The sequence below is a fragment of the Neolamprologus brichardi genome, chromosome 6, assembly GCF_056152115.1.
Source record: "Neolamprologus brichardi isolate AB-2024 chromosome 6, ASM5615211v1, whole genome shotgun sequence".
In the NCBI taxonomy this organism is placed as follows: domain Eukaryota; kingdom Metazoa; phylum Chordata; class Actinopteri; order Cichliformes; family Cichlidae; genus Neolamprologus; species Neolamprologus brichardi.
Genome location: NC_142109.1, coordinates 35,342,422 through 35,367,144, shown reverse-complemented (window position 1 = coordinate 35,367,144; position 24,723 = coordinate 35,342,422). Strand labels below are relative to the sequence as shown.

The window sequence follows — 24,723 nt, the reverse complement described above, 5'->3', positions numbered from 1 at the left end:
TGTTCCTAGAGTATTTAAAAGTAGAATGGGAGGCAGAGCCTTCAGTTTTCAGGCCCCTCTTCTGTGGAACCAGCTTCCAGTTTGGATTCAGGAGACAGACACTATCTCTACTTTTAAGATTAGGCTTCAAACTTTCCTTTTTGCTAAAGCATATAGTTAGGGCTGGACCAGGTGACCCTGAATCCTCCCTTAGTTATGCTGCAATAGATGTAGGCTGCCGGGGGATTCCCATGATGCATTGGGTTTTTCCTTTCCAGTCACCTTTCTCACTCACTATGTGTTAACAGACCTCTCTGCATTGAATCATATCTGTTATTAATCTCTGTCTCTCTTCCACAGCATGTCTTTATCCTGTCTTCCTTCTCTCACCCCAACCAATCACAGCAGATGGCCCCGCCCCTCCCTGAGCCTGGTTCTGTCGGAGGTTTCTTCCTGTTAAAAGGGAGTTTTTCCTTCCCACTGTCGCCAAAGTGCTGCTCATAGGGGGTCATATGATTGTTGGGTTTTTCTCTGTATCTCTGAAGCGCCTTGAGGTGACTTTTGTTGTGATTTGGCGCTATATAAATAAAATTGAATGTTTTTTTTACCTCGTAGAGGTCGACCATGACGTTTCCCTCGGGGCCCATGCTGCTGACCACGTTCTCCAGAGCCAGAGTGTAGTAGACCCCCGAAGTGTCCGACACATACAGGTTGTAGGTTTCATTCTGGTTCCACTCCCTCACAGCCGCGACGACACGGTTTTCATCCGTACTGATCACGTGCAGATCCTGGTCGGAGTAAAATCATATCACAGACCCTTCTTCAGACCCCAACGTTTTTATCTTTACAACTTATGTTTGTGCTGTTTTGTATCATACAATAAAAAGTCTTGACAATAATAACAAATTGACATATACACCGTGTGGACGAAACACATTACACCTCAGACATGGAAACCCATGCATGAAGCTGCTGGCACACTGTTTTTGTGCCATATAAATGTTTGGATCTCTGCAGTCACTGAGCGTTTGCAACTTCGTTACAAGTAATGCATTCCTGTAATCTGATTACTTTTTCAAGTAACGAGTAAAGTAAGGTATTACTTTGCAAAAAAAGTAATTAGATTACTGTTACTTTCCTGTAAGCACGCCGTTACTAAACCGTGATTTTGCTTGTGAGAGTGTCTCGTGACAATGATGTAATCGTGTGCTGTGTCCGTGGTAACAGACATGTGCAGATCAACAATGGATAATACGGAGAGAGTACGACCGTGCAGCGTTTAAAGCGTGGAAGTACTGACTCCCTAAAAAGGGACAAAACATTAGTGTCAGCTGTTCACTCTGCATGGGAAGAAAACTTCTTTCTACAGCGAAAAATGAAACTTCATATCTGAGCGAGCTGCCACGGGAATGTGACATTTCCAGAGAAACCCCCGGATCCCCCCGCTGACATGACCACTGTGGGCAAACCTCCACCCGCCCCACTCCTGCTAAACAGGGGACAATAGATTTAAGAGCGACAGGACTCGGAGCTAATTAATTAATTTAATTTTTGCTGTGTTTTACTCGCATCTATTTGAAGGAGTGCGTGCAAACACAAAACATTTTATTTTATATGATGGATTATGCAGGAAATAGGTTTAAATAGTAAAGAAGTCACAGACAGTTACATATAATTTAATTTTCGCTTGATGCATAAAGTTAAAAGATTAAAACTAATAAAACAAGTTTTAAAAAGAGACTTTTCCATTTGATTACATGCAGAAAAAATAGAACTGGGCTGAAAGGTCTGTTGTTTTATTACATATTCAAGCTGTGTATCAAGTAACAGGATTACGTTTTTGGAGAAGTAATCAGTAATTAGTTACTAATGCCGTTTTTCAAGTAACTTGACCAGCACTGCTCAGCACACAGAGTCTGCTCTATAACCTACAAGGTCTGGCACTTCATGGATGAGTTGCTGTAGTTCCTAAACAGCTGCACTTTGCAGCAATAGCACCTACAGCTGATGGGGGGAAATCTACAAGCGAAGAAATGTCACAAACCGACCTGCGGCAACAATTTCATCCCATTACAGTCTCGCACTGAAATTCAGTGAGATCTTCAGAACGACGCATGAAGACAGACTGCGTGGGTCAATGCTGGACTTTATACACCTGTAGCAATGGGAACGCACGCACCTGAATTCAAAGATTAAAAGGTAGAGCTCAGGACTTTTGCCCATGTAATGCAGCGGTCCCCGGCGCCGGTCCACGAGTCGTCGAGTTCATGCTCGGCTGTGAAATTTATGCTTTTCAGGGTTTGTATCGTTAACTCGCTGTCTTATTTTGCAAGAAATATCTCCGAGTTGTAGCGGCCGGAAAGCATTAAGGAGCAGAGAGGAGGATGTTACTCTTAATGTTGTTGGCGCATTTTCAGGAGGATGCTGCTAATAAAGTTCCACAATTACACAGTAATTTATTATTATATTAACAAAATAACGTTTTTGTCTCGGTCGTATCATTTTATTTTGTTGTATTTATCTGCGACACCTTAAAGGCCTTTATTTATGTGGTGTTATAAGCAATGTGTGAATTTGGTGATAGGTTTTGGTGCAGTTGTCATGGTCCGTGGTCCTGTGTGTGGAATGTGTGATGCACGGGTAGCCACACCCCCAGGCTGGGCCATCACCGGCACACCTGCTCTCCATCGGGGTGATTACCTGAAGAGCTACTTAACCCGGCGCTGACGGATGCTCCACGCCAGTCCGTTAATCACCTCTCTGTGGTAACTAGACTCCCGCGAAAGCGTTCCATTCCTATCTTGTTGGAGCTGCGTTAAATCTGCCTACTTGTGTCTAGGTTTCAATCCGGCGTTCAGCGTCTGCCACCTGCCTGTCCTCCTGCTCAATTGGATCACCCGGTACATCATCTGGCCCATCCACTACGGACTTTCCTCCCGAGCTCCCACGGTCCCGCTCTAATCCCTCCCACGGCCCCGATTCCGGCTTCCTCGCGTCATTGTTTCCCCGGGTTTTTCAGTTCCTCGTTTTGCTCCTTTGGTTTTCCCGGGTCGCCTTTTGTTGTTATAATAAAGTGTCATTTTCTGCTAGCGCTTGAGTCTGCATTTGGATCCTTTGGTGCACGCGCGCCGCGGCGCATGACAGCAGAACCATATTGCCCTGTGTCAGTTCTACTATATAACTACAATGGGAAACAGCCATGATCTTATAGTGATGCACAATGGTTGTTTTAATAGCAGAGTACAATCTTTAATAGTAACACTGTAATAATTAAAACTCCCTCTCTTTAAAAAGCAGCTTAAATATTTGTTAATATCTCGACAGAGACAACAAACAGTTTGTATTCGCTGTATCTACTGTCAACTATTGTCGACTCCTCTGCGCATTTTGCATATTGATATTTTTGTTCATTACTTTTATCCAATAAAAGTCAACATCCCCTCTTTATGCGTGCTCTTAATATCACCATCAGCTTGAAATCACACTTTAAAAGAACATTCATTTACTGCAATTTGTAATGGAAATTTGCAAAGGCTTTAATTTGTTTTTTTGAGGCAACATGATCTCTTCTATGCTAATAGAAATGTAATTTTTTTAGTGTATACATATTGTTCTCACCCTCCCGCTGGGCTTAATCATATTCATTAATCAGAATCGCTTCACGTTTAGTATTCATGTATTTCCAGTAAGAGGATACAGCAATCATTAAGACTACGTCGGGCTTATTGGGCAGAGTTGTGCAGCTGAGGTCGTGCTGTTCAGTTGTGTGCTTCATCTACCTCCGACTGTGCCAGCAGCACCTTGCAGTGAGCTGGCAGCAACCTGGGCGCCCAGAGCTTGATTGAATAAAACATGTTTAATTGTCGACGGGGACGTGACGAGCGAGGCCACGCGCACATGGAGCAGCATGGAATAACAATTCTGGAAACACTGCGAGAGCTACTTTTGCCCTTGATTCGCCCATAAATAACAGAGAGGGCACCACACGGAGCCGGCACGATCTGGAGCGCTAATAAAAGTTTCGCCTTCGTATTGAACAAAGTTTAAATCCTTAGAAATAAGAAAAAGAAAGAAGCCAACGAGGTATATTTGTTACCTTGGGCAGCGTATACTTGGGCAGCTTCATAGGGGTGAAGACATCTCTTTTAGCTGACACGTAGTAGATTGGCCTCCCCCCGGTTGACACCTTAAGGTGAGCCGAAAAAGTTTGTAGACATTAATAAAGCAGAAAAGGATTTTCACACGTACAGCTCAGCTAATAGCGTCTCTGTTAGATTGACCTTGACAAATTCCCCAGAAAACCCAACATCTTTTCTCCTCCACACACTTTTCTGTAATATTTCTCACTGAGCAAACTGGACAATTACCTACCTGGACAAACACATACTCATCTTGCACCACCAGAGAATTGGGGTCAATGTAGCCGGGGAATGGTTTGCCCTTATTGGCGTCGGTGCAGTTCTGCAGCTTGCAGGTGACATACAGCGCCTCTGCTTCGACACACACACACACACACACACACACACACACACACACGTCAAGCCCTGGCATCAGCAATGGTATTAGCCAATGAAGAAAGGCAGCCTTCACCCAGAGCCAAGCAGCCTCTTTTGGCCCCTACATTACTCGTGTCAATAAAGTGGTCCCAGTAAGGGAGGAGCCGGGCGGAGGGGAAGACAGATGACCAGAGAAGCCAATTGCTTTCTTTGCCTTCAATCGCAGCGCTGGGAGAGCCTGTCCCCACGCGTTAGCCTCTGCCAAATATGTGCCGGCTCCCCCCACGCGCGCATGATCAATAGTGATAGTCTCTGGCTGTGCGACTGTAACATCTGACACGATTGATGTCTGCTATGCATGTTTGGATGATTGGCTTTCCCTTGCTGCATTGGCCTCAGAGAGGTGCCATACAAACTCTGTGAGATTGAAAAAACTAACTATAATCATTTAAGTGGTAAAGAGAGACTGAAACGTGGTTAAAAGTGAAGTGGCAAAGGCCAATACAGTGGGGCAAAAAAGTATTTAGTCAGCCACCGATTGTGCAAGTTCCCCCACTTAAAATGATGACAGAGGTCAGTAATTTGCACCAGAGGTACACTTCAACTGTGAGAGACAGAATGTGAAAAAAAAATCCATGAATTCACATGGTAGGATTTGTAAAGAATTTATTCGTAAATCAGGGTGGAAAATAAGTATTTGGTCACCTCAAACAAGGAAAATCCCTGGCTCTCACAGACCTGTAACGTCTTCTGTAAGAAGCTTTTCTGTCCCCCACTCGTTACCTATATGAATGGCACCTGTTTGACCTCATCATCTGTATAAAAGACACCTGTCCACAGCCTCAACCAGTCAGACTCCAAACTCCGCCATGGCCAAGACCAAAGAGCTTTCGAAGGACACCAGGAAAAGAATTGTAGACCTGCACCAGACTGGGAAGAGTGAATCTACAATAGGCAAGCAGCTTGGTGTGAAAAAATCAACTGTGGGAGCAATCATCAGAAAATGGAAGACATACAAGACCACTGATAATCTCCCTCGATCTGGGGCTCCACGCAAGATCTCATCCCGTGGGGTCAAAATGATCATGAGAACGGTGAGCAAAGATCCCAGAACCACACGGGGGGACCTGGTGAATGACCTGCAGAGAGCTGGGACCAAAGTAACAAAGGTCACCATCAGTAACACACTACAACGGCAGGGAATCAAATCCCGCAGTGCCAGACGTGTCCCGCTGCTGAAGCCAGTGCATGTCCAGGCCCGTCTGAAGTTTGCCAGAGAGCACATGGATGATACAGCAGAGGATTGGGAGAATGTCATGTGGTCAGATGAAACCAAAGTAGAACTTTTTGGTATAAACTCAACTCGTCGTGTTTGGAGGAAGAAGAATACTGAGTTGCATCCCAAGAACACCATACCTACTGTGAAGCATGGGGGTGGAAACATCATGCTATTGGGCTGTTTTTCTGCCAAGGGGACAGGACGACTGATCCGTGTTAAGGACAGAATGAATGGGGCCAAGTATCGTGAGATTTTGAGCCAAAACCTCCTTCCATCAGTGAGAACTTTGAAGATGAAACGAGGCTGGGTCTTCCAACATGACAATGATCCAAAACACACCGCCCGGGCAACAAAGGAGTGGCTCCGTAAGAAGCATTTGAAAGTCCTGGAGTGGCCTAGCCAGTCTCCAGACCTCAACCCCATAGAAAATCTGTGGCGGGAGTTGAAAGTCCGTGTTGCTCGGCGACAGCCCCAAAACATCACTGCTCTTGAGAAGATCTGCATGGAGGAATGGGCCAAAATACCAGCTACTGTGTGTGCAAACCTGGTAAAGACCTATAGTAAATGTTTGACCTCTGTTATTGCCAACAAAGGTTATGTTACAAAGTATTGAGTTGTATTTTTGTTATTGACCAAATACTTATTTTCCACCCTGATTTACGAATAAATTCTTTACAAATCCTACCATGTGAATTCATGGATTTTTTTTTCACATTCTGTCTCTCACAGTTGAAGTGTACCTCTGGTGCAAATTACTGACCTCTGTCATCATTTTAAGTGGGGGAACTTGCACAATCGGTGGCTGACTAAATACTTTTTTGCCCCACTGTATATCCTGACTTTAAGTTCTTAGCAACACTAATAAAGCTAGATCGTGTTTTTTAACTTCTTTAACCTCCTGGGACCTGCCGTCCACATATGTGGACGTCACATTTTGGGTTATTTAGACCAAAATACTCAATTTTGCTCTGCAAGGGCCTGATATCCACTTACGAGGACATTTTACTGCTACTGTTCTATTGAAGTTTTATATGAATATCCTCATATATGGCTCTCATTTTTCTTAGAAACAAAGATTAGGTAAAAAAAAAATTCTTTGTTTTTACTACTTTTACATCAGGTCCCAATCAGCCCAAATATCAAAGAGAAATTAAAAATGCTGCCGTGGAAGAGTGCGGGAGGTTAAAACTGAATTTTATCCGTGAATTATTTTTCTTGCAGAAAAAAGATTAAAGAAAAATAGCTCCAGCAAATAAATAAGCATCAGTTTGTCTGACAGATTGTGGAATAAGAACAGGCTGTTACTAGTTTTTGTACAAACTTTCCCCCCACTTTTCCACTTTGGACTGAAAACAGTCCAAACACCCAAACACGTATTTTTACACGAAACAGGAAAAGAACAAACGTTGTTTCGGTTTATAAGAGTAGGAAATAAAAGGACGATCTATCTCACTTTTAAAAAAGTTATTTTTTTATTTGTATTTTTTTAAAAATTTGATTTGTTTGGTTTAAACTCAAATAGATCCGCCTCCATGGCAGCGATGCAATTTTGAGAAAGAAGGGAGGAGTCTGTGGGAGTGCTGATTTATTAACACCAATCACAGGTCGTCCTCTGTGGAAAAAAAATAGCAAGAACATTTTCAGAAAGCTATCGCAATGATAGTTATCTCAACAACAGATAAAAATAAATCAAGTCATATCTGATTTACTGAGTTACCTCATAGATTATATCTGCATGTCATGTTCCTGTTTTAAGTTTTAGTTTATTTGGATGTTGTTTATGTTTAAGTTCATTAGATTAGCGAAGTTCATTTGGTTATTAGACTCCTTGTGTTTTCTTCCCCTGTATTTAAGTTTCCCTTTGTGTTTCATGCTGCGTGTCTTATGTTATCAAGTTTGTATTATCATGTCTGTCTCATGTTTCCTGTTTTATTTTGAAGGAGTCGTGTGTTCTTTGTTCATTGTATTTAGTTTCACTTCCCTTGTCCTGTCATTAGGCTCATGTCAGTCAGCTGTTCCTCCATGTGTTCCCACTTCCCCTAATCACCTCCTGTGTATTTAAGTCCTCTATTTTCAGCGTGTCATTGTCAGGTCGTCTGTTGTCCACACCATGTTTCCTATGCTATGCTATGCTATGCTATGCTATGCTATGCTTCGCTTCGCTTCCAAGTTTCTTGTCTAGGTTTTTCTTATTGTTTGTTTAGATTTCCCAGTTTAGGTTTGTGTTAATTTTGCTTCAGTTTGCCCTTTGTTTGTACCTTTTTTACCAGCCATATTAAACGGCTCGCTTTTTGTTAACATTTCAAGTTCTGTTCCCTGTTCTTGGAGTCTGCGTTTTGCCCTCGCCAGACTGTGACACTGCAGGGGTTTTAAAACTATTCAAATGTACATTTATTTTAGAACATGCTGTTTAAAAGAGTAGATGCTGTACTTTTATCAGTAATTTGTGCTCTTTGCATTTAATTCAATCCTTTTCTATATTTATTGTTATTGGCATTTTGGGTTGCAGCTGAAAATTGCTGAAATTTAGGGGAAAATATTAAAAATATAAGAACAAGGAGTCACTCCCAGAAAAGTAAAATGAAACAAGAGAAAATGAACCCCATCCCAGTGTTCATTGTCATTCAGGACGAAGAGTGTTTTATACTTAAAAGAGCCCCCCTGAGCTAAATCACTTGCTTTTAAAAGCATTCTAATATATGCATTACTTTTGCGTCCGTTGTCATTGTCCGCCCCCCGACTCGGCCATTTCCGCCGTCCCTTCGTATTATCCTTCAATGCAATTGTCCACACAACTCCCAATTCTTCTCTACTTTAGCACAATGTTCACGATACAGTACAAAGACGGCGGAAAATGGAGCAGCGGACTCGGAATTCAATTACTCACGTCCTTCAGTGATGCTGGTTTCCAGGTGAATTAAGCCCGGCTCTTTGTCCAAACCCATTTTCGACCTGAAAGGCAGACAAATGTGTTTCGGGAACATCACTATTGGTCTTTTGCCTTCGGGCAGATGTCACCTATGGCAGCTGCTGGCTAACACGAGAGATTGCGTGCTGCAAAAGTCAGACAAATTTATGACGACGGATAGGTTAAGTCCAGCACTATGACAGTCGTGCTAAACATCGGCAGGAGCTGGCTGCAGGAATTACCTCGTCTTTGTCTTCACTGTGAAAGGCAGCTTAAATCGTAAAGGGGAAAAGAGGGCCTCGGGTTTACTGTGCGATCTAAATGTTCAGAGTCCCCACAAGGTCCTTTTTCGCCCAGAAAAATGGAGGAAGATGTTTCCTGGCATCATTAGCAGAGGAAAAGCCATTGATTTTTCGCACTACAGTAGGGATGCCCGCAGATGGAATAGCATATAATCATTACGGCATTAAATATGTATTAAAAAGACTGGGGGATCAGAGGAGAAGCAAAGGCAGCACACACAGAGGGGAGAGAAGCTGGGAAAGAGGCTGTGTCGACAGGTAGAGCGCACACACAAGCGAGGGGGGAAATAAAGGGGAGTGAAGCAGACACAATGAGAGGCAGAGACCACGATATCGTTTAATCATTATTATACTTATTGGTAGTATTGGTAATTTCCCAGATGAAACGCAGCTGTGAATAGCATGGCCTAGTTATCTGAGCCACATTTCCATTTTCACTGAATAATCCATTCAGGTACAGGAACAGTGTGAGACGGGCACAGAAGTGGATGGTTTGTTTAAACTTGTGTGTTTTCAGTGACGGCACACCTACAGTGTGTATGACACGCGTCTGAACAGCTGCGTGGCCTCTGAAGCGACTCTGAACGGGCGCGTATAAAAACGAGATGCAGCCTCGCAAAAGTATATCGCACACAGGCAGCTCTGCACGCTTTCCACATTTGTAACGTCGCAGGCAAATTGCACACGTTAAGCTCACAACTTATTAAACGTGGCCGAAGTTAGAACGGCGTGTGGCCGAGTGCTGCTCAAAACACGAAATGAGATTACACTCTCGGTGGCTATGTATGTAAGAGATATCAGCTCGCTCTGCAGCCTCATTACCACGACTACCACCACACCTACTGCACAGCCAGCGTCCCAAAATAGAACTCTGACAGCTTCTGCAGCATCAGCCCTTCAGGCTCCCTTCACTCCTGGCTGCCCAGCTCGTTACTACCCGACGGTTCCTCTGCAGTTAGTCGAGGTGAAAGCTTTTTGTTACGTGTTAGTTACAGCACAGAGGGCAGACGTGCTGGATAACACCGAGTCGGGCAGCAACTGTGGGGCGGTGGCAGTGAGGCAGCGAGGGAAGGCCAGGGAACATTGTAACCATTATGAGAAGATGAAGCAATGCAGCAAAGTTAAGATGACAACTTGTGTTGCTGGTTAAGGCCCGCTGGAAGAAATTAGTCGATTATTTCAGTTGATTTCATCTCAGTGGACGAGAAAACGTTCAGATTCACTCCAAACTGGTTCTGAAGCCTTGAACTCGACAATCAGGCACGTCAGACACATAATGGAAATCTTAAAAACCTCTCTGGCTCATATTAAGTAACAGTAACTACGTTATTATTGTGGTAACAAGAAGGTAAATAGTTATTAAGCCAAAATCAGGCTCGTTATTCGTCACTTCATGTGTTGCGTTCGACTTATTTCAGAAATCGGAACACGGACGTGGGAATAATGTCACACTTGAGTAAACGGCGTTCTGGTTAGCCTCGTCAGAGAATGCTGGATTCCAATATGGCGACGCTGTCACTACCCGATCCGTACCGGGAACCCGATCGGTACCCCGCATGCGCGAAAGATGTCTACTTCCGGTCGAAGCATTTTACGATAGTTACGGGTCAGAGTATCTGTCAAGATGTTAAGAATAACAAGTATCTCTTAAAATGTTTGCAATAATGAAGCATTTCAGTACAATGTAGACAAAAACGCTAACCGTATCATTCAAATATATTGAATGTCGCAATGTTGGCAAAGAGAGGAAGTGACGTAAGATTTGCGCATGCGGGGTACCGATCGGGTTTTCGGTACGGATCGGGTAGCGACAGACGCCCTTGAAAACGGGGTTTTGCTAGCCCTCTACAAAAACAAAGCAGCTCATCTGCAGTCTGGAGTTACCTACATCTTCCTACTCGGAAGGCCGAATTTCCGAGATCCGAGTACAATCGAAAGCACCAAGACTGCAGTTTCTGTGTTGGACATAAAAAGCGCACGTGACGCTGTGATGTAGGCTAGAATCATGGCGGCAGTCGACGACGGTCCAGGCGTGGGATTTCTCTCGTGGAAATATGCACATTCAGTCAGGGAAGCAACACATTAATAAGAGAATTCTGAGTAAAACCAAAGTTACTTTCCCTAGTAACTAGTTACTTTGAAAGTAACGAGTAACTGAGTTACTTTTGATAGAAGAAATTAGTAATGTAACTAAGTTACTAATTTAAAGAAACTTACCCAACACTGTTTATATAGCACCAAATCACAAGGCCTAGAGGACTATTGTAGCTTTGGATTAATTCTACTTTTTCTCAAAATGCCTCGACTACGTTACTTGAAAGTTGACTTTTTCTCACGTGACGATTTAAAAAACTTAAAATCATGTGCAGTCATGTGAAAAAGGTTTTTTAAGGATGTATGCATCCCAACAAATTCACAGAAACTACATCCCTGACTCTGCTTAGACATGCAAATCTGCTTCTGGGCAAACCACAAATCTTCAGACAAGACCAAAGTGGAGACGTTTGGTCGAAATGCACGGCGCCATATTTGGTGAAAATCAAACGCAGCATATCAGCACAAACACCTCAAACCAACTGTCAGCACGACGGAGGAGGGCTGATGATTTAGGCTTATTTTGCAGCCACAGGACGTTGGGCAGCTTGCAATTATTAAGTCAGTCAAGAACTCCTCATACTAAAGTATGTGGGCGATCGTGGCTCAAGAGTTGGGAGTTCGTCTTGTAATCGGAAGGTTGCCGGTTCGAGCCCCGGCTTGGACAGTCTTGGTCGTTGTGTCCTTGGGCGAGACACTTCACCCGTTGCCTGGTGGTGGTCAGAGGGCCCGGTGGCGCCAGTGTCCGGCAGCCTCGCCTCTGTCAGTGCGCCCCAGGGTGGCTGTGGCTACAATGTAGCTGCCATCACCAGTGTGTGAATGGGTGGATGACTGGATATGTAAAGCGCTTTGGGGTCCTTAGGGACTAGTAAAGCGCTATACAAATACAGGCCATTTAAAGTATCCCTGAGTCAAATGTGAGAAAAATAAAGCTCGACTGAAAACGATTATGCAAGAGTTAAATTGACAGACCTTAATGTGACTGTGGTGAGAGCTGTGCATAAACAAATGCCTGCAAACGTCAATGAAACGAAGCAAGGTTACAGAAGAGAGGGCCAGATTTAGAAAGTCACACAGAAAATGAACACAAGTTATTCCAGCTACAGCTGATTCTACATGTAGTGCAACAGGACTGCAAAAACCTTTTCAGATGATGGTGTGTCACATAACATAGAGGGCAGACAACATGCATGAGCACAGTTGGACAGCAATTATACGGTTGGTGGGGGAGAGAAGGATTGTCACAATTTCACAGACATTAAGCAATTGCTAAATATGGATGAGCTGCATGTTTTTCTCCTAGAATATGTAAAATGTTATCAGCTGGCTGGTTTGAAAAACATATTTTTAAAAATTTACAAACACTATGAATAAAGAAATATTCGGGCTCAGTTGGGTTGTGCAAGCCAGTGCTGTAATTTGTAAAGAACAAAAACCGTTCTGCATCATGGCTGATTTAGGAACTACCCCACACTATGGAGCGCACCATACGTACCAGTAGAAACGATTGGGCGCCACTCGCTCGTGCACCAGCTGCCACCTCCGTCCAAACTCCACCGAGCTGTAGAGCTGCAGAAAGACAACCAGACATGAGGATTTCGTCACATGCATCTTAACCCTTGATGAAATTGACCGTTTTATATAACACTGGCCTTTTTCAGATCACGAGCTGCGTTTACTCTTTACCGTGGGTTTGTTTTCACACCTTGATTTATTCGTCAAGTTAACAGCAGCGTAACGAGGAGTGGGAGACGAGCTTTCTCACAATATCTCGCACATATTTGGTTCGAGTCGAAGGTACTAAATTAGATTAAAATTTACATAATATTCAAACACTGCGAATGAATAACATGGCTTAAAAACATCTAGCAGTGTAATCACTGTCTGTCTTCCCACTCGGCTGTGCGTTACTAGAGAACTCTTACAGAGAATTTTTCGCCATGAAGCCATTAACACAATGAAAAACACGATAAGAATGAAATGTGTAGGGTGCAGCTTTTCATACGCTACAGAAATGTGCCTCGCTGTAACAAGCCTGCAAATTGCAGCGACATATGAGATATGAGGAGCCAAAGCGTAGTGGGTGGTCTCCATTCAGACGTTATTCACTGGTGGGTAAATCGCTGGAAGCTGAGATATTATCGTTCGCACAGTAAGCAGAGAATATGTGTGAAAATCTGTGTGTAATGCATCCAGCTGTCCACAAAGGAGCCCCCGAGTGTCTCCGCTCATTCAAGACTCACATCCACTGAGAACTGAGAGACTTCAGCTTGTTCAAGTTGTGTTCGTCAAGCAATTATGGAATTACTGAAAGATTAATTGACTATTGTGATCTCGGCACACTGATATTCTAGATTTTGTTCATAAAGTTAATGATCTGTTCTTCAGGAATAACAGCAGTAACAATAACAGTGGTTTCAGTGTGTGTTTGTATTTTTCTTTACAAATCCGCACTTGGCATGTGGGCGCTCTTTACCAGCAGAATACGTTCAAAACCTTTCAAGGTGCCACGTTTAGAGTAGTGATGGGATTTCTTTTAGAGAACCGGCTCTTCAGGTTGTTTTGTTGCTTTAATTAATTTATTATTAACAATAATATAAAATTATGCACAAAAGGAATTACTAACGTAAAAAACGTGGTTTTATTTATATATGTTTATATATAAATATATACGGTGGCTCCTAGAACCAAAACACGTACAAACTCCAAAACACATTTCTAGCATTAACTAAACTTCCAAAACAGCTACCTAGATCACTTAAATTATACAATTGTAAGCATATGTGTATTGTTTGTGTATTTATACACAAACAATACACATATATATTCAAATAATTAAAAAAAAGTTCATTTACCTGTTACTACCACACACCAAATCCGGTGGTTGGTACTTGCTAGCTTGTGTAGCCACGAGGTAACAAAAGCTCAACACTGCCCCCTAGCATCCTGGAGCACTTCTGTTGTCTTTTGTATGTGCTTTGTCTGTAGGGGCCACTTTTATTTATTCACTCCACATAAAATGTAATAAATAAATCATATAATACAAAAAACAACTATTCACATTTCAACTTTTAACTATTTAAATTTTCAGAAAGAAAAAAAAAAAACCACAGCTCCAAATAAGGAGTCGGATCATGTCGTTCACCTCAAAGATTCGTTTGCAACCGACACATCACTAGTTTACAGACAGAAAGATGACGCACACACACACGCTACCACAAACATAAATAATGGTATTTTATTGTACCATACCGCTGTGTTAATCAAGAATCTATTTGCAAAAGGAAGTTATTAAAGTTCTAATTGTTTTGGCCAAATGGTATTTCATAATTAATTTGACTGTTTTTAATTTGTTTTTTGTTTTTTTCATATTCAGTTTCATATTTCACAAAGATGTTTTTATAAGCTTTTTCATGACATTAATGTTGGAGGAAAGTGATGGAAAACGGTGGGACTGCATAACTCATCAAGGAGGTGCTCACGTTTAGGGCGCAATTTGTATTAGACATGCTTTTTTTGTAAAACAGTCTTTTAAATCTATATTCTTTAGCATTATGTATAATGTAATGTAATATGTAGGATAACTGGATATAAAATGCTTAAATATTATTATTATTATTATTATTATTATTATTATTATTATTATGGAAAAACATCTCCCAACTAAGAAACATGTTTCTCATATTTACAAAATAAATGAGTCGTGCCAAAATACAGTTTATATTAAGGAGAATTAGAATTAAATGCTATAATCACTGATAATATATGGGAAGCAAAACCTGTCACAAGGTATCTTATATACCTAATAAAGAACTCTGTCCTTGGAGAAAATGTGGGGAAACAGCAGATTATTCACATATTTGTGGGGATTGTCCAAGAATTCAGGATTCTGGAAAAGAATCAAAGAAGAAACAGAAAATCCTACAAGTTAATCCTCCATTAAATCCAACCTTATTTCTTTTAGGAGTTATACCTAGAGAGGCTTATAGCCCAGACAAAAAAAAAATCTACATATACTACTATTGATAGCTAAGAAAATGATAACTGTGAAATGGAAACAACCAAGCCCACCATTCATAACACAACGGAAACAGAGACTGGAAAGAGTAGTGAATGAACACGAATCCTGAATGTTGTACTATAAGGTTATAAATTCCCCTCATGATATTTTATTTTATTGATCTTGGTCTGTTCTTTTCTCTTCTGTGGTCCTTTATCAGACAATGTTAACATTGTGTTTGTTTGTTATCACAAAAAATACTAAATTGTTCAAAAACATCAAAGAAAATGTTTAAATATAACAGTTTGTAATATGATAATGAGTTGAATTCCTTTTTAAAATAGGCACAAAATATTATTTCATTAAATATTTCATAAAGGCTTTTAAAATCTATTTAATATTTTATGAAGTGGAAGCAGAAAAGTCCCAGTCAAATATCTGCAAACCTGTGCTTCTTACTGTACCATGAAAACTATGATTTCTTTTAATCCTTTCAATCCCACTCTGACTCTTTATGTGCTCTTTGAAATCAAACGTAAAAAATCTCATCAATCCAATTTCTGTTCGATGATTATGCAGGCATCTGCGTGCTGCTTGCTCAGTATATCAACAACCTTGACAGTCTTTGTCCCCAAACAACTGCATTCTCTGACAAACCCGTTTACAGCTGGAATTTAATGAGCCGTGAAACTTATTTCAGCGTTTCAGGCTGGACCTTTTTCCATTTTAAGCATGACCGGCCATGCAGAATGTGTAAACAATCATTTATTAGTGGATAACAGAAATGTGACTCTGTTTGTTTATATTCATTTATTTTCTAATTGCACATATTTACTCTGTCCTGAAGGGTAGCATGGAGGCCTGCGTTCAAAAAACATCCACGAGGCCGTATCTTGATGGATTATTACTGATGTCAAATCAATGATTGTTTTCTGTTTTTGGAAAAAAGTTTTACTAATTACTCTTTAATAGCATTTCACTTTAAAAGCCTTAATTATATGACTATATTGCTCAATATCTTTAAATATAAAAACACATGATGGTGACTGTAGGAGTCAGTGGGGCTTCTGAGACACGATCTTACCTGCCTCATCCTACGTTTATGCAAACTATATGTTCACTATCGCATCTGGTTCGTGTGTCGAACAGCGACGAGACAAATGGCAAACAGCACGGCTGATAAGATTTCCATGACATCTATGCAACGCTGTGCTAAGCAGATGCCAGAGAAAGGAAGTGGGAGGGGGCGGGAAATCACTCTGACTAATTACCCTCCTACAGCAAGTTAGTATGTAGCCAAGCAAGTGACAGCAACTGTTAAGCTGGGTGCAGAGGGTTGACGCAGTCTTCACGAGCTCCAAAGGTCTCTTAGTCAACAAATTCAACAGCGCTGCCAAAAAGGAGGTGAGCAGATTGAAAGAGAAGCACTTTAGGGGTGGAGATAATGCATGTGGGTGGGAGCACAGCTGGGGTGGGGGAGGCAGCGAGTGTAAGTGCAAGAAAGAGGGGGGGGTTGTGCAAGTCCTGACACCTGACATACAGCGAACAAAGAAATGGTACAGACGCAGAGCATGAAGCTTTAATATACTGTTCACTACATCATCTGCTGGGTGATGCGAGGTAGGACATCACCTGACAGTTCCTGTGACATCGTGTGTCGCTCCACCGCCATCAGTGACCGCGTCCCGGCTTTGCTTTCGACACATAACTACCTTTATGAAAGGACTGAGTGTGAGTGATATGTTTTATTGATTAGCATTCAAATATCTCAGTGAAGACAGAACAAAGATTTACCACAAAGCAAGAAAGCATGAGACAAGGCTAATCAAAAGGTATTGGCTGAAGCATTTGCTTATTACGCCAACCCTTTTAACAAAAGATCTTTTAGCATGCAGCTCCTGTACACAGGGCTCGAAGCAAAGAATAAAACAAAGCAAAAACAAAACAAACAAACAAGAAAAAAAACACAAACTTTCCACCTTAGATAAGTAACTACATCAAAGCAAAAGAATCAAGAGTTGTTGTTTTTTTTGCTCTTTTCATTCTTGATATATATATTTTTCTAATACTCTATTTTTAAACATATCTTTAAACAAGGAAAATGAACTCCACCTTTTTAAATCACTGTCATAACTATTCCACAGGTTAACTCCTCTAACAGAAACACATCTCTGCTTTATATTTGTCCTTATCTTGTTTTTTTTAAAGAAATCTGTTCCCCTTAAGTCATATTGACTCTCTCTGACTTTGAACAGCTTCTGAGTACTGGGGCAAAGCAAGTTATTTTGTGCTTTATACATTATCTGTGCCATTTTATATTCAACTAAATCATAAAATTTCAGGGTATTCAGATTAATAAACAAAATGTTAGTTGGTTCTATATAGTTTGATTGGTTTATAATTCTTATAGCTCTTTTTTGCAACTTGAAAATAGGAAGAGTGTTCGTTTTATATGCATTACCCCATATCTCCAGACAGTAAGTCATATATGGAAGCAACAGAGTACAATAGAGTGTGTATAATGATTTTTTGTTCAGGACATGCTTTGTTTTATAGAGAATAGCAATGGTTTTTGACATTTTTGTTTTCACATGGTTTATATGAGACTTCCAACTCAGCTTATCATCAATTATCACTCCAAGAAATTTATTTTCGTACACTCTTTCAATTTCAATTCCATTAACCCTGATTTTAGATACATTTTTCATTTGTCTAGTGCCAAAAATAAATAAAAGGATGGTTTTAACCACAAACACGGGCTCTTCTTGAAGCTAAGCCTCATAAAATGGGACTAAAATCTGAAAATTAAAACCAAAAATGCTGAAAAATGATGTTTAATAACAAAGTATCACAGATACGCAGAGTGTGCTCTTTGCTGTTGTGCGGCAGCAATACCACATGCAGACACAGACTGTGTCGCTTCCTCCTTTGCTGCTAGACAGCATTACAACAAACAACATTAATGCATGAATCCAATAGATCCTTTTTATCGTTTCAGGACCACGGAGAGCACACGTGACTGTGTGTTTTTGTGGTGGACAAATTCAGCTGTGTCGCGTTGACACTATGTGACATATACATTTCCAGTTGGTTTTATCTCCAGCGTCAGAACCAGACACGGAGAAGCTGCATTCAGTTTTTATGCTCCTATATATATCTTATATCTGGAACAAACTCCCAGAAAGCCTCCGATCAGCTGAAACACTCAGTTTATTTAAATCCAGGTTGAAGACTCACCTGTTCTCGGCTGCATTTGAATAAAACACCAAATCCATACTTAAGCTTAAATTTCAAAACTTACATTTTAACTACTGATTTTATCTGTTTTGATTTTATCTGTTTTGATTTTATATACTGGTTTGTTTGTTTGTTTGTTTGTTTGCTTGTTTTAATCAATTTTAAATCATGCTTTTTATTTGTTTTTGTTTCTAATGTCTCTGTAAAGCACTTTGAATCACCTTGTTGTTGAATTGTGCTATACAAATAAACTTGCCTTGCCTTAAAGTACTGCAAGTTTTCTTAGTACAACAGTGGCACAGAACGTGACAACAGAAAACTGTCGCGTGGCTTTCAGTACTACATTTGAACCTGACAACCGTTTCCTTCACAATAACTCTGTACATGCGTGTGGCCTATATGTCTATATTTATGTGCTTTCCTGATTCCAATTAACAAGCCTGTGCTGTTGATCTGCAGCTGAATATCATCTCTTAGTTTGCAACCTTGTGCTAAATTGCATGGCTCTCTGCATAGCACGACCTGATATCCTCGTGTTGGTGTTGTTCCCAGATCATCATACTAAAGGTTGTTCCAGGATCAACATTGCAAGTGACCAATCAGAATGTTGTGATGTCATACTTTTGCGACTTTGGGAAAAACCGGCGTAAAACAAAAAACTGTACTTAAGCTGCAAGAAACCGCCTTTGTCCGCCGATCAACGGACCCTAACCCTTTAATAAACGCTAAGCAGAATTGATATTGTCCTTGCAACATTAGAATTTCATAAATGCACGAATGGGTTGGTGCACAAAAGAATAACGTCACAATAATGTGATTGGTCACTTGCAATGTTGAACCTGGAACAACATTTTCATGATGATCTGGGAACAACACCAACACGAGGATATCAGATCATCCCTCTGCAGACGAGGTGGTTTGGTCAATCATCCATAAACCTGCCATCAGCAGCTCGTGGGATTTGCACTCACACCCTATTTAGTAAATCTGTCCCTACGACTGATAGGCCGACTTTGTGTGCGTGTGTGTGTGTGTTGTGCGCATTGGAAGCATCAGTAAGAGTGTGCTTTACTTGCATTGTAAAAGAGACAGGCAAGTTCACCCACACTCTGTACATCCACATATCCACGCGTCCACAACAAAGGAGGATCCCTTCATTATTCATCGCAGCTGAAATATTAGATCCAAATGGGCTGAGCTGCAAGAAAAGCATTTTTATTCATGCAGACGGTCATTTTAAAACGTCTATAAACTCCACCTCTTTTTGTTTCTGCCTCAGACACGCAGCTACTTTCTCCACACATTGATTCCTACATTAGACGAGTCAGTGTTTTCTCCAGTCTCTCATTTTCAGTTTGTGCTAATAAAATGATGACTGAGAAAAAAAGTCCGTGTCAATACTGAGGCTTAGCTCATAGTTATTTCAGTGAAGCTTTCTTTTTTTTGACAGTTCTTTAGAAACTCGAGAACTTCAGACGGAAATGAGGAGCTGAATGAATCCACAGCAGAGAGTTCGCTCTACTCGTTAAACTGGGTCAATAAAACACAAAAATCTCGGCTCCCCCCGACGCATCGTTAGTCTGAACAAAGCTACTGTGTGCTTTAATGCAGCTCGGATTAAGTCAAAGCTGTTTCATTTCAAAAGAACAGAAAGAGTCATTAGCATGATAGAGGTCAGAGGTCATGAGTTCAGCTTCTACCACCCGCACAAATTCCCTGGAAATGATTTATTTATTTTATTACTGATACAAAAATGGTTTCAGGTGCACTTTCAGAGCTTGACTGAAGAACAAATCGTACATACTGAGAAAATGTAAAACATCTGGGTCACCAGTTGGTTTTAACTTCATATCTGTACGTTTTAAACTAAGTTCAGTTTACTCATCTCAAAATTCAAAAGCCGTGAGACTCTCCGTACGTGTCATGGTCCACGGCCTGGTGTCCGAGGAGCTGATGGGATGCCCACGCTCACGGGTGTGGCTGTTAACTCCACACCTGCATCCCATCTCAGGTGATTATCAGGTGGACTATTTGAGCCAGCTGCTCCACGCCAGTCCGTTAGTCGTCTCACAGCGGTAACGTACACGAAGGGAAGGCGGTTGTGAAAACCCTCATTTACATGAACAAACGCTAATCTTTTCCTTTGCGCTCAGGTAACAGCTCGGCGTGTTTTTGAGCCACCTGCCCGTCTGGAGTTTGGATCGCCTCCGGTACCGATCGCCTCTACTTTCCTGGAGCTCCCCCGCGGACCCTCACCCCTCCCTCCAGCTCCCACGGCCCCGCTTTGACTGTAAGACTCATACTCTCCCCCACGTATGCTGCTATTTCCCCGCTCCCCAGTAGAGATGGACCGATCCGATATTACGTATCGGTATCGGTCCGATACTGACCTAAATTACTGGATCGGATATCGGAGAAAAATAAAAAATGTAATCCGATCCATTAAATATCAAAAAAGCACCTCACAAAACTTGCGACACGGCGTAACTCGGCTCATAACCGTAGCACGTCGGAGCAGTGTGGTCACGTGATAGAGCGGCTGTGTGTATTTGTAGCCTGCTAGCAAACATTTCATCTCCGAGGAAGTTATCTCAGAGAGAAGTAAAGCAAGTGTGTAAGTTCATCTCTGAATGTCTGTAAAGCATTCCCGCGTTAAGCTTAACAACCTATATATGGAGCGACTGCCTCTCTCTCTCTCTCTCTCTCCTGCTTCTACTTCAATCATGAAACTGATCAATGATCAGCTGATCGGCTTTTCTGTCACGAGTCCGTCTCTCTTGTTTGTTTTTGGCCCACTTTGCACCAGAAAGAGGAAACCAGCGGCTGAACAACAGCAGCACGTTTAACCTTGATAAGCTGTTGTTAGAATTTATTTAATATTATTTCTACACCAGGATCTTTTTCTATGTAGCTGACGTAACCCTGCAGGGGCGGATCTAGCAAAGTTTAGCCAGGGGGGCCGATAGGGCATGAACAGGGAAAAGGGGGCACAAAGACATACTTTTCTTTCTTATTCTCATTTAAAATGTCGAGCTTTCAATAAATAATTATCTGAATCTTACACCCAAAGTTTTAATCTGATGTAAAATGTATAGAAGTCCATTAATGTATATAGTAACTGTTAAGTCTAATATACCCTAGTAAGCTATAGTACTGTTTCGTTTGGGAAGATACCATCTGTGCAGTCTGCAGTTCTGTTGAAGAAAGATGTTGAATCTATTTAATTATTCTTGAAAAATAATTTATTTCTGTTTATTTCTGTGTTATTGATTAAGCATCATAAGGTGGGGGGTGGTTCCCTATTTTCTTTTGCTGGGAGTTTGCTACCCTATTAGTTAGGTTGCTTAATATTTCTGCTAAGTACTCTTTAAAATACCAGAATAGGGAGGATGTTGCAGGTTTAACTTTATTAGATTGATCAGTGTTGCTGAACTATGAAATATTTTGGGCGCAGTGTATTTTTTTTTTTTTTTTTTTTTTTTTTTTTTTTTTACATACAGGTATAACAGAATAGCTTTAGTGTTGTTGTTTTTTAACTTGAGTATGAACTTATACAAAAAGCAGCAAGATATTAAAAAAAAAACAGTTTTATTGATTAAAAAACACTATATCGGATTCATATCGGTATCGGCAGATATCCACATTTATGATATCGGTATCGTATCGGACATAAAAAAGTGGTATCGTGCCATCTCTACTCCCCAGTAACTCTCTTCCTCTTTCTGTTGCAGCCTCCCACAGTCCCGATTACGGCGTTCCTGCGTAACTCATCCCCCGGTCCCTTGGTTTTTCTAGTTTCTCGCGTGTTTTCCTTTGACCCTTCCAGGACACCTTTAGATGAAATAAAGTTTATTTTTTCGTACTCCTGTGCGTATTGTCTCTGCTTCTGGGTCCAGCTTGTGTACTGAACTTCGGTTCATGACAGTATGTAGTCTGTGGCTTAAAAAATACCAATAAGCTAAACAACCTACAAAGAGATAAACAGCTAAAGAAATCCTCCATATATAGAGCTGATACCACCTGTGAATCATTGAGGTTCAGCAAATGTGTTGAATAAATAAACAGGTTTGTTTGTTTATAAAAAGACCGACAGACTCCACCTTGTTGTATAAATGCAACATGTTTATGAGGTTTGCAAAAGACATTTTCTATCAATTAATATCACTCACAGTGAGACTGAAGTTTTAAAGTGGCTCATTCTCCTCACTGAGAAGTTTCAGCCACGCTGCAGGTGTGTTATAAAGTCTGGCTTCATATGAGTGATGTGGTGGCATCGTTTTGAAACGCAGTGCATTCAAACCAGGTGACTTGTTAACAGCTAAGATGCTTAAGAGATTTAAAGGAATTTCTCCACCTAAAACCGCTCGTTACGTAGCTGCAGGCCCGCGTGAGCTGAGCCGTGTGGGTTCTGGATTATTGGGTTGGTGCATTTTAACTTCTGAATCGCTAATCCGCGAACGTGGTTCTTTAAACCGCACACAGCTGCAGTGTATGGACGCCCACTTCCACCAAGAGGAAGAAAAAGGATTGAATAAAGCAAATAAGGAAATTAATTTAAGGACTGGGCCTTCCATGGAGGGTTTGTTTGTTGTCTCAGTGCTGTCAGTCTTTTTCAGAATAACTTGGCATTTCTCGAGGCTGAAGTACTGTCCCTGTTAAAAACAGAGGACTACATTATATGCCATTTTGAAGTTCTCCACATTTGCAAACGATGACTGGTCACACAAACCAAGAAGGCTCGAAGCTGATATCATATGTTATTTGCTATCTTGATGTCTTTGTGACACTGGTCTTTGCCTCCAGAGGTAAAGTCAGAAGATGAGCCAGATTTTTTTCAAAGTAAAAGCATCATAATTCCCATCTTTCTCCTGTTCTCCTTCCACGCCAGTTTTAATATTTCTATCCTCACTTATCCGCTTCCCTCTCAAGTGAAACTCGTGACCTCTGACCCCGTGCTTGAGCTAAACTCTTGTGTAACAGGTTTATCCGTCTTGCTCCCAGCCACTGTAATCCTGCCCTTATTGTTGCTTATCTTACTTAACGCTCTTTTGATTCCTTTTGAACAACTGGCCTCGCCCGTTCTCTCACCTTTTGGTCATGGCTGTAGGCGAGAATCCAGTCCTCCTGCTCAGGGTGGAAGAGAAGGCTGAGGATGTAGAAGTTCAGCCGGTACTTCTGGTAGGTGGCTCCTTCATCGGAGCTGATCAGAAGGCTGCTCTCTATCTCTGGATCGGTTAGCAGCATGATCTGAAAATGTCACAAAGATGAAAGATTAGGGACGCTGCAAGCAGGCTGAGGAAACAGCTCACGAAGCAGCAGCAGTAACGGTTAGCCCAGACAGAGCAGAAAGACAGGGCAGTGGAGGAGAGCCTACAGTGGAACATTTGTGCATCAAAATGCAAGCGTGTGAGTTTATTTCTCTGATTGTGCTGAATTCTTTGTCGCTTTTCTTCCAATTCACCCACTAAAAGACAAACACACAGAGACAAGTCAATCAGAGCTGATTACCATATCTGAGATATAAAGCATATTATTACCAGTGAGGCTGCAGATTAGCATATAAAAACTTGTCATCCACAGTCAGTTTTCCACTGATGATACCATATCGCGGAAAATAATTTGTATCTGTTAGGTTTGATGATATAATCAGTATGATACATCTTGCAGCGAATGGGTGCGTGTAACAGCGGCGGCGTGCGCCCGCTGTTTGTCTCTGCCTTCATGCTCGCTGCCTGTGCTCAGTCAGGCCTTAAGAGCTTTGATTTCCCACGAGCTTCTTTCTCTTCTTAGAGGTCCAACTTCTTTTTTTTTTTGCCAAATTCTGGCACAGCCCCCAGAAAAAGGACAAAAAAACACCCTCCAAAATTCCTGCTTATTATCAGATGCAAATGTAATTGAATCGTTGGACCTCAACCGCCATAAGTACTGTCAGCATCAGGAGTAGCAGTAAAGTAGCAGACAGTTTGCTGGGGTCAGACACTAGAAGGTGTTTGTGAGTAAAACACAAGCAAAAAACAACCATCAGAACTCTGGTTTAAACGTCACGACCACGATAATCCATCAGTCCATCACTTATCCTGGTCAGGTGATGTGTTGGGTTAGCCGTCTATGCTGAGACGCCCATAGCTCCCTGCCCTCAGTGAGATCTACGTCTCCTCCCAGTTGGAGATGCTCAAAAAAGTGAAGTGACTTCAGCTACTCCTGAATTTGTCTTCTCACAATATCTACAACGCTCCTGGACTTGCAGATTTACATTTGGATGTCAAATAGGTGACAATTCCATATAAAGGGGTAGATGTGAACCTATTTTAAGAGGTTAAAGATCGCAAACACCGACTTAAGGGGCAAAAGGGGGATCTTTACCATTTCTGGCAAGGGTTTAATTTCCACAGGACATGAGAAAAACATCCCCACTGTTCTCCTGCTGT

At 41.4% G+C, this 24,723-nt stretch overlaps 1 protein-coding gene across 6 annotated transcripts in view; it reads right to left on the bottom strand.

The window, feature by feature from the left end:
* sorcs1 (sortilin-related VPS10 domain containing receptor 1) overlaps window positions 1-24,723 on the bottom strand; it is a 219,248-nt gene that overhangs the window by 53,046 nt on the left and 141,479 nt on the right. For all 6 annotated transcript variants that reach the window (XM_087842206.1, XM_087842204.1, XM_087842205.1 and 3 more), the window contains exons 4-9: window positions 23,384-23,542; window positions 12,554-12,627; window positions 8,642-8,706; window positions 4,351-4,469; window positions 4,076-4,165; window positions 588-767 (exon numbers count right to left, since the gene is read on the bottom strand). In XM_087842206.1, coding sequence (XP_087698332.1) covers window positions 588-767; window positions 4,076-4,165; window positions 4,351-4,469; window positions 8,642-8,706; window positions 12,554-12,627; window positions 23,384-23,542 — 687 coding nt within the window. The remainder of the gene's footprint in view (window positions 1-587; window positions 768-4,075; window positions 4,166-4,350; window positions 4,470-8,641; window positions 8,707-12,553; window positions 12,628-23,383; window positions 23,543-24,723) is intronic.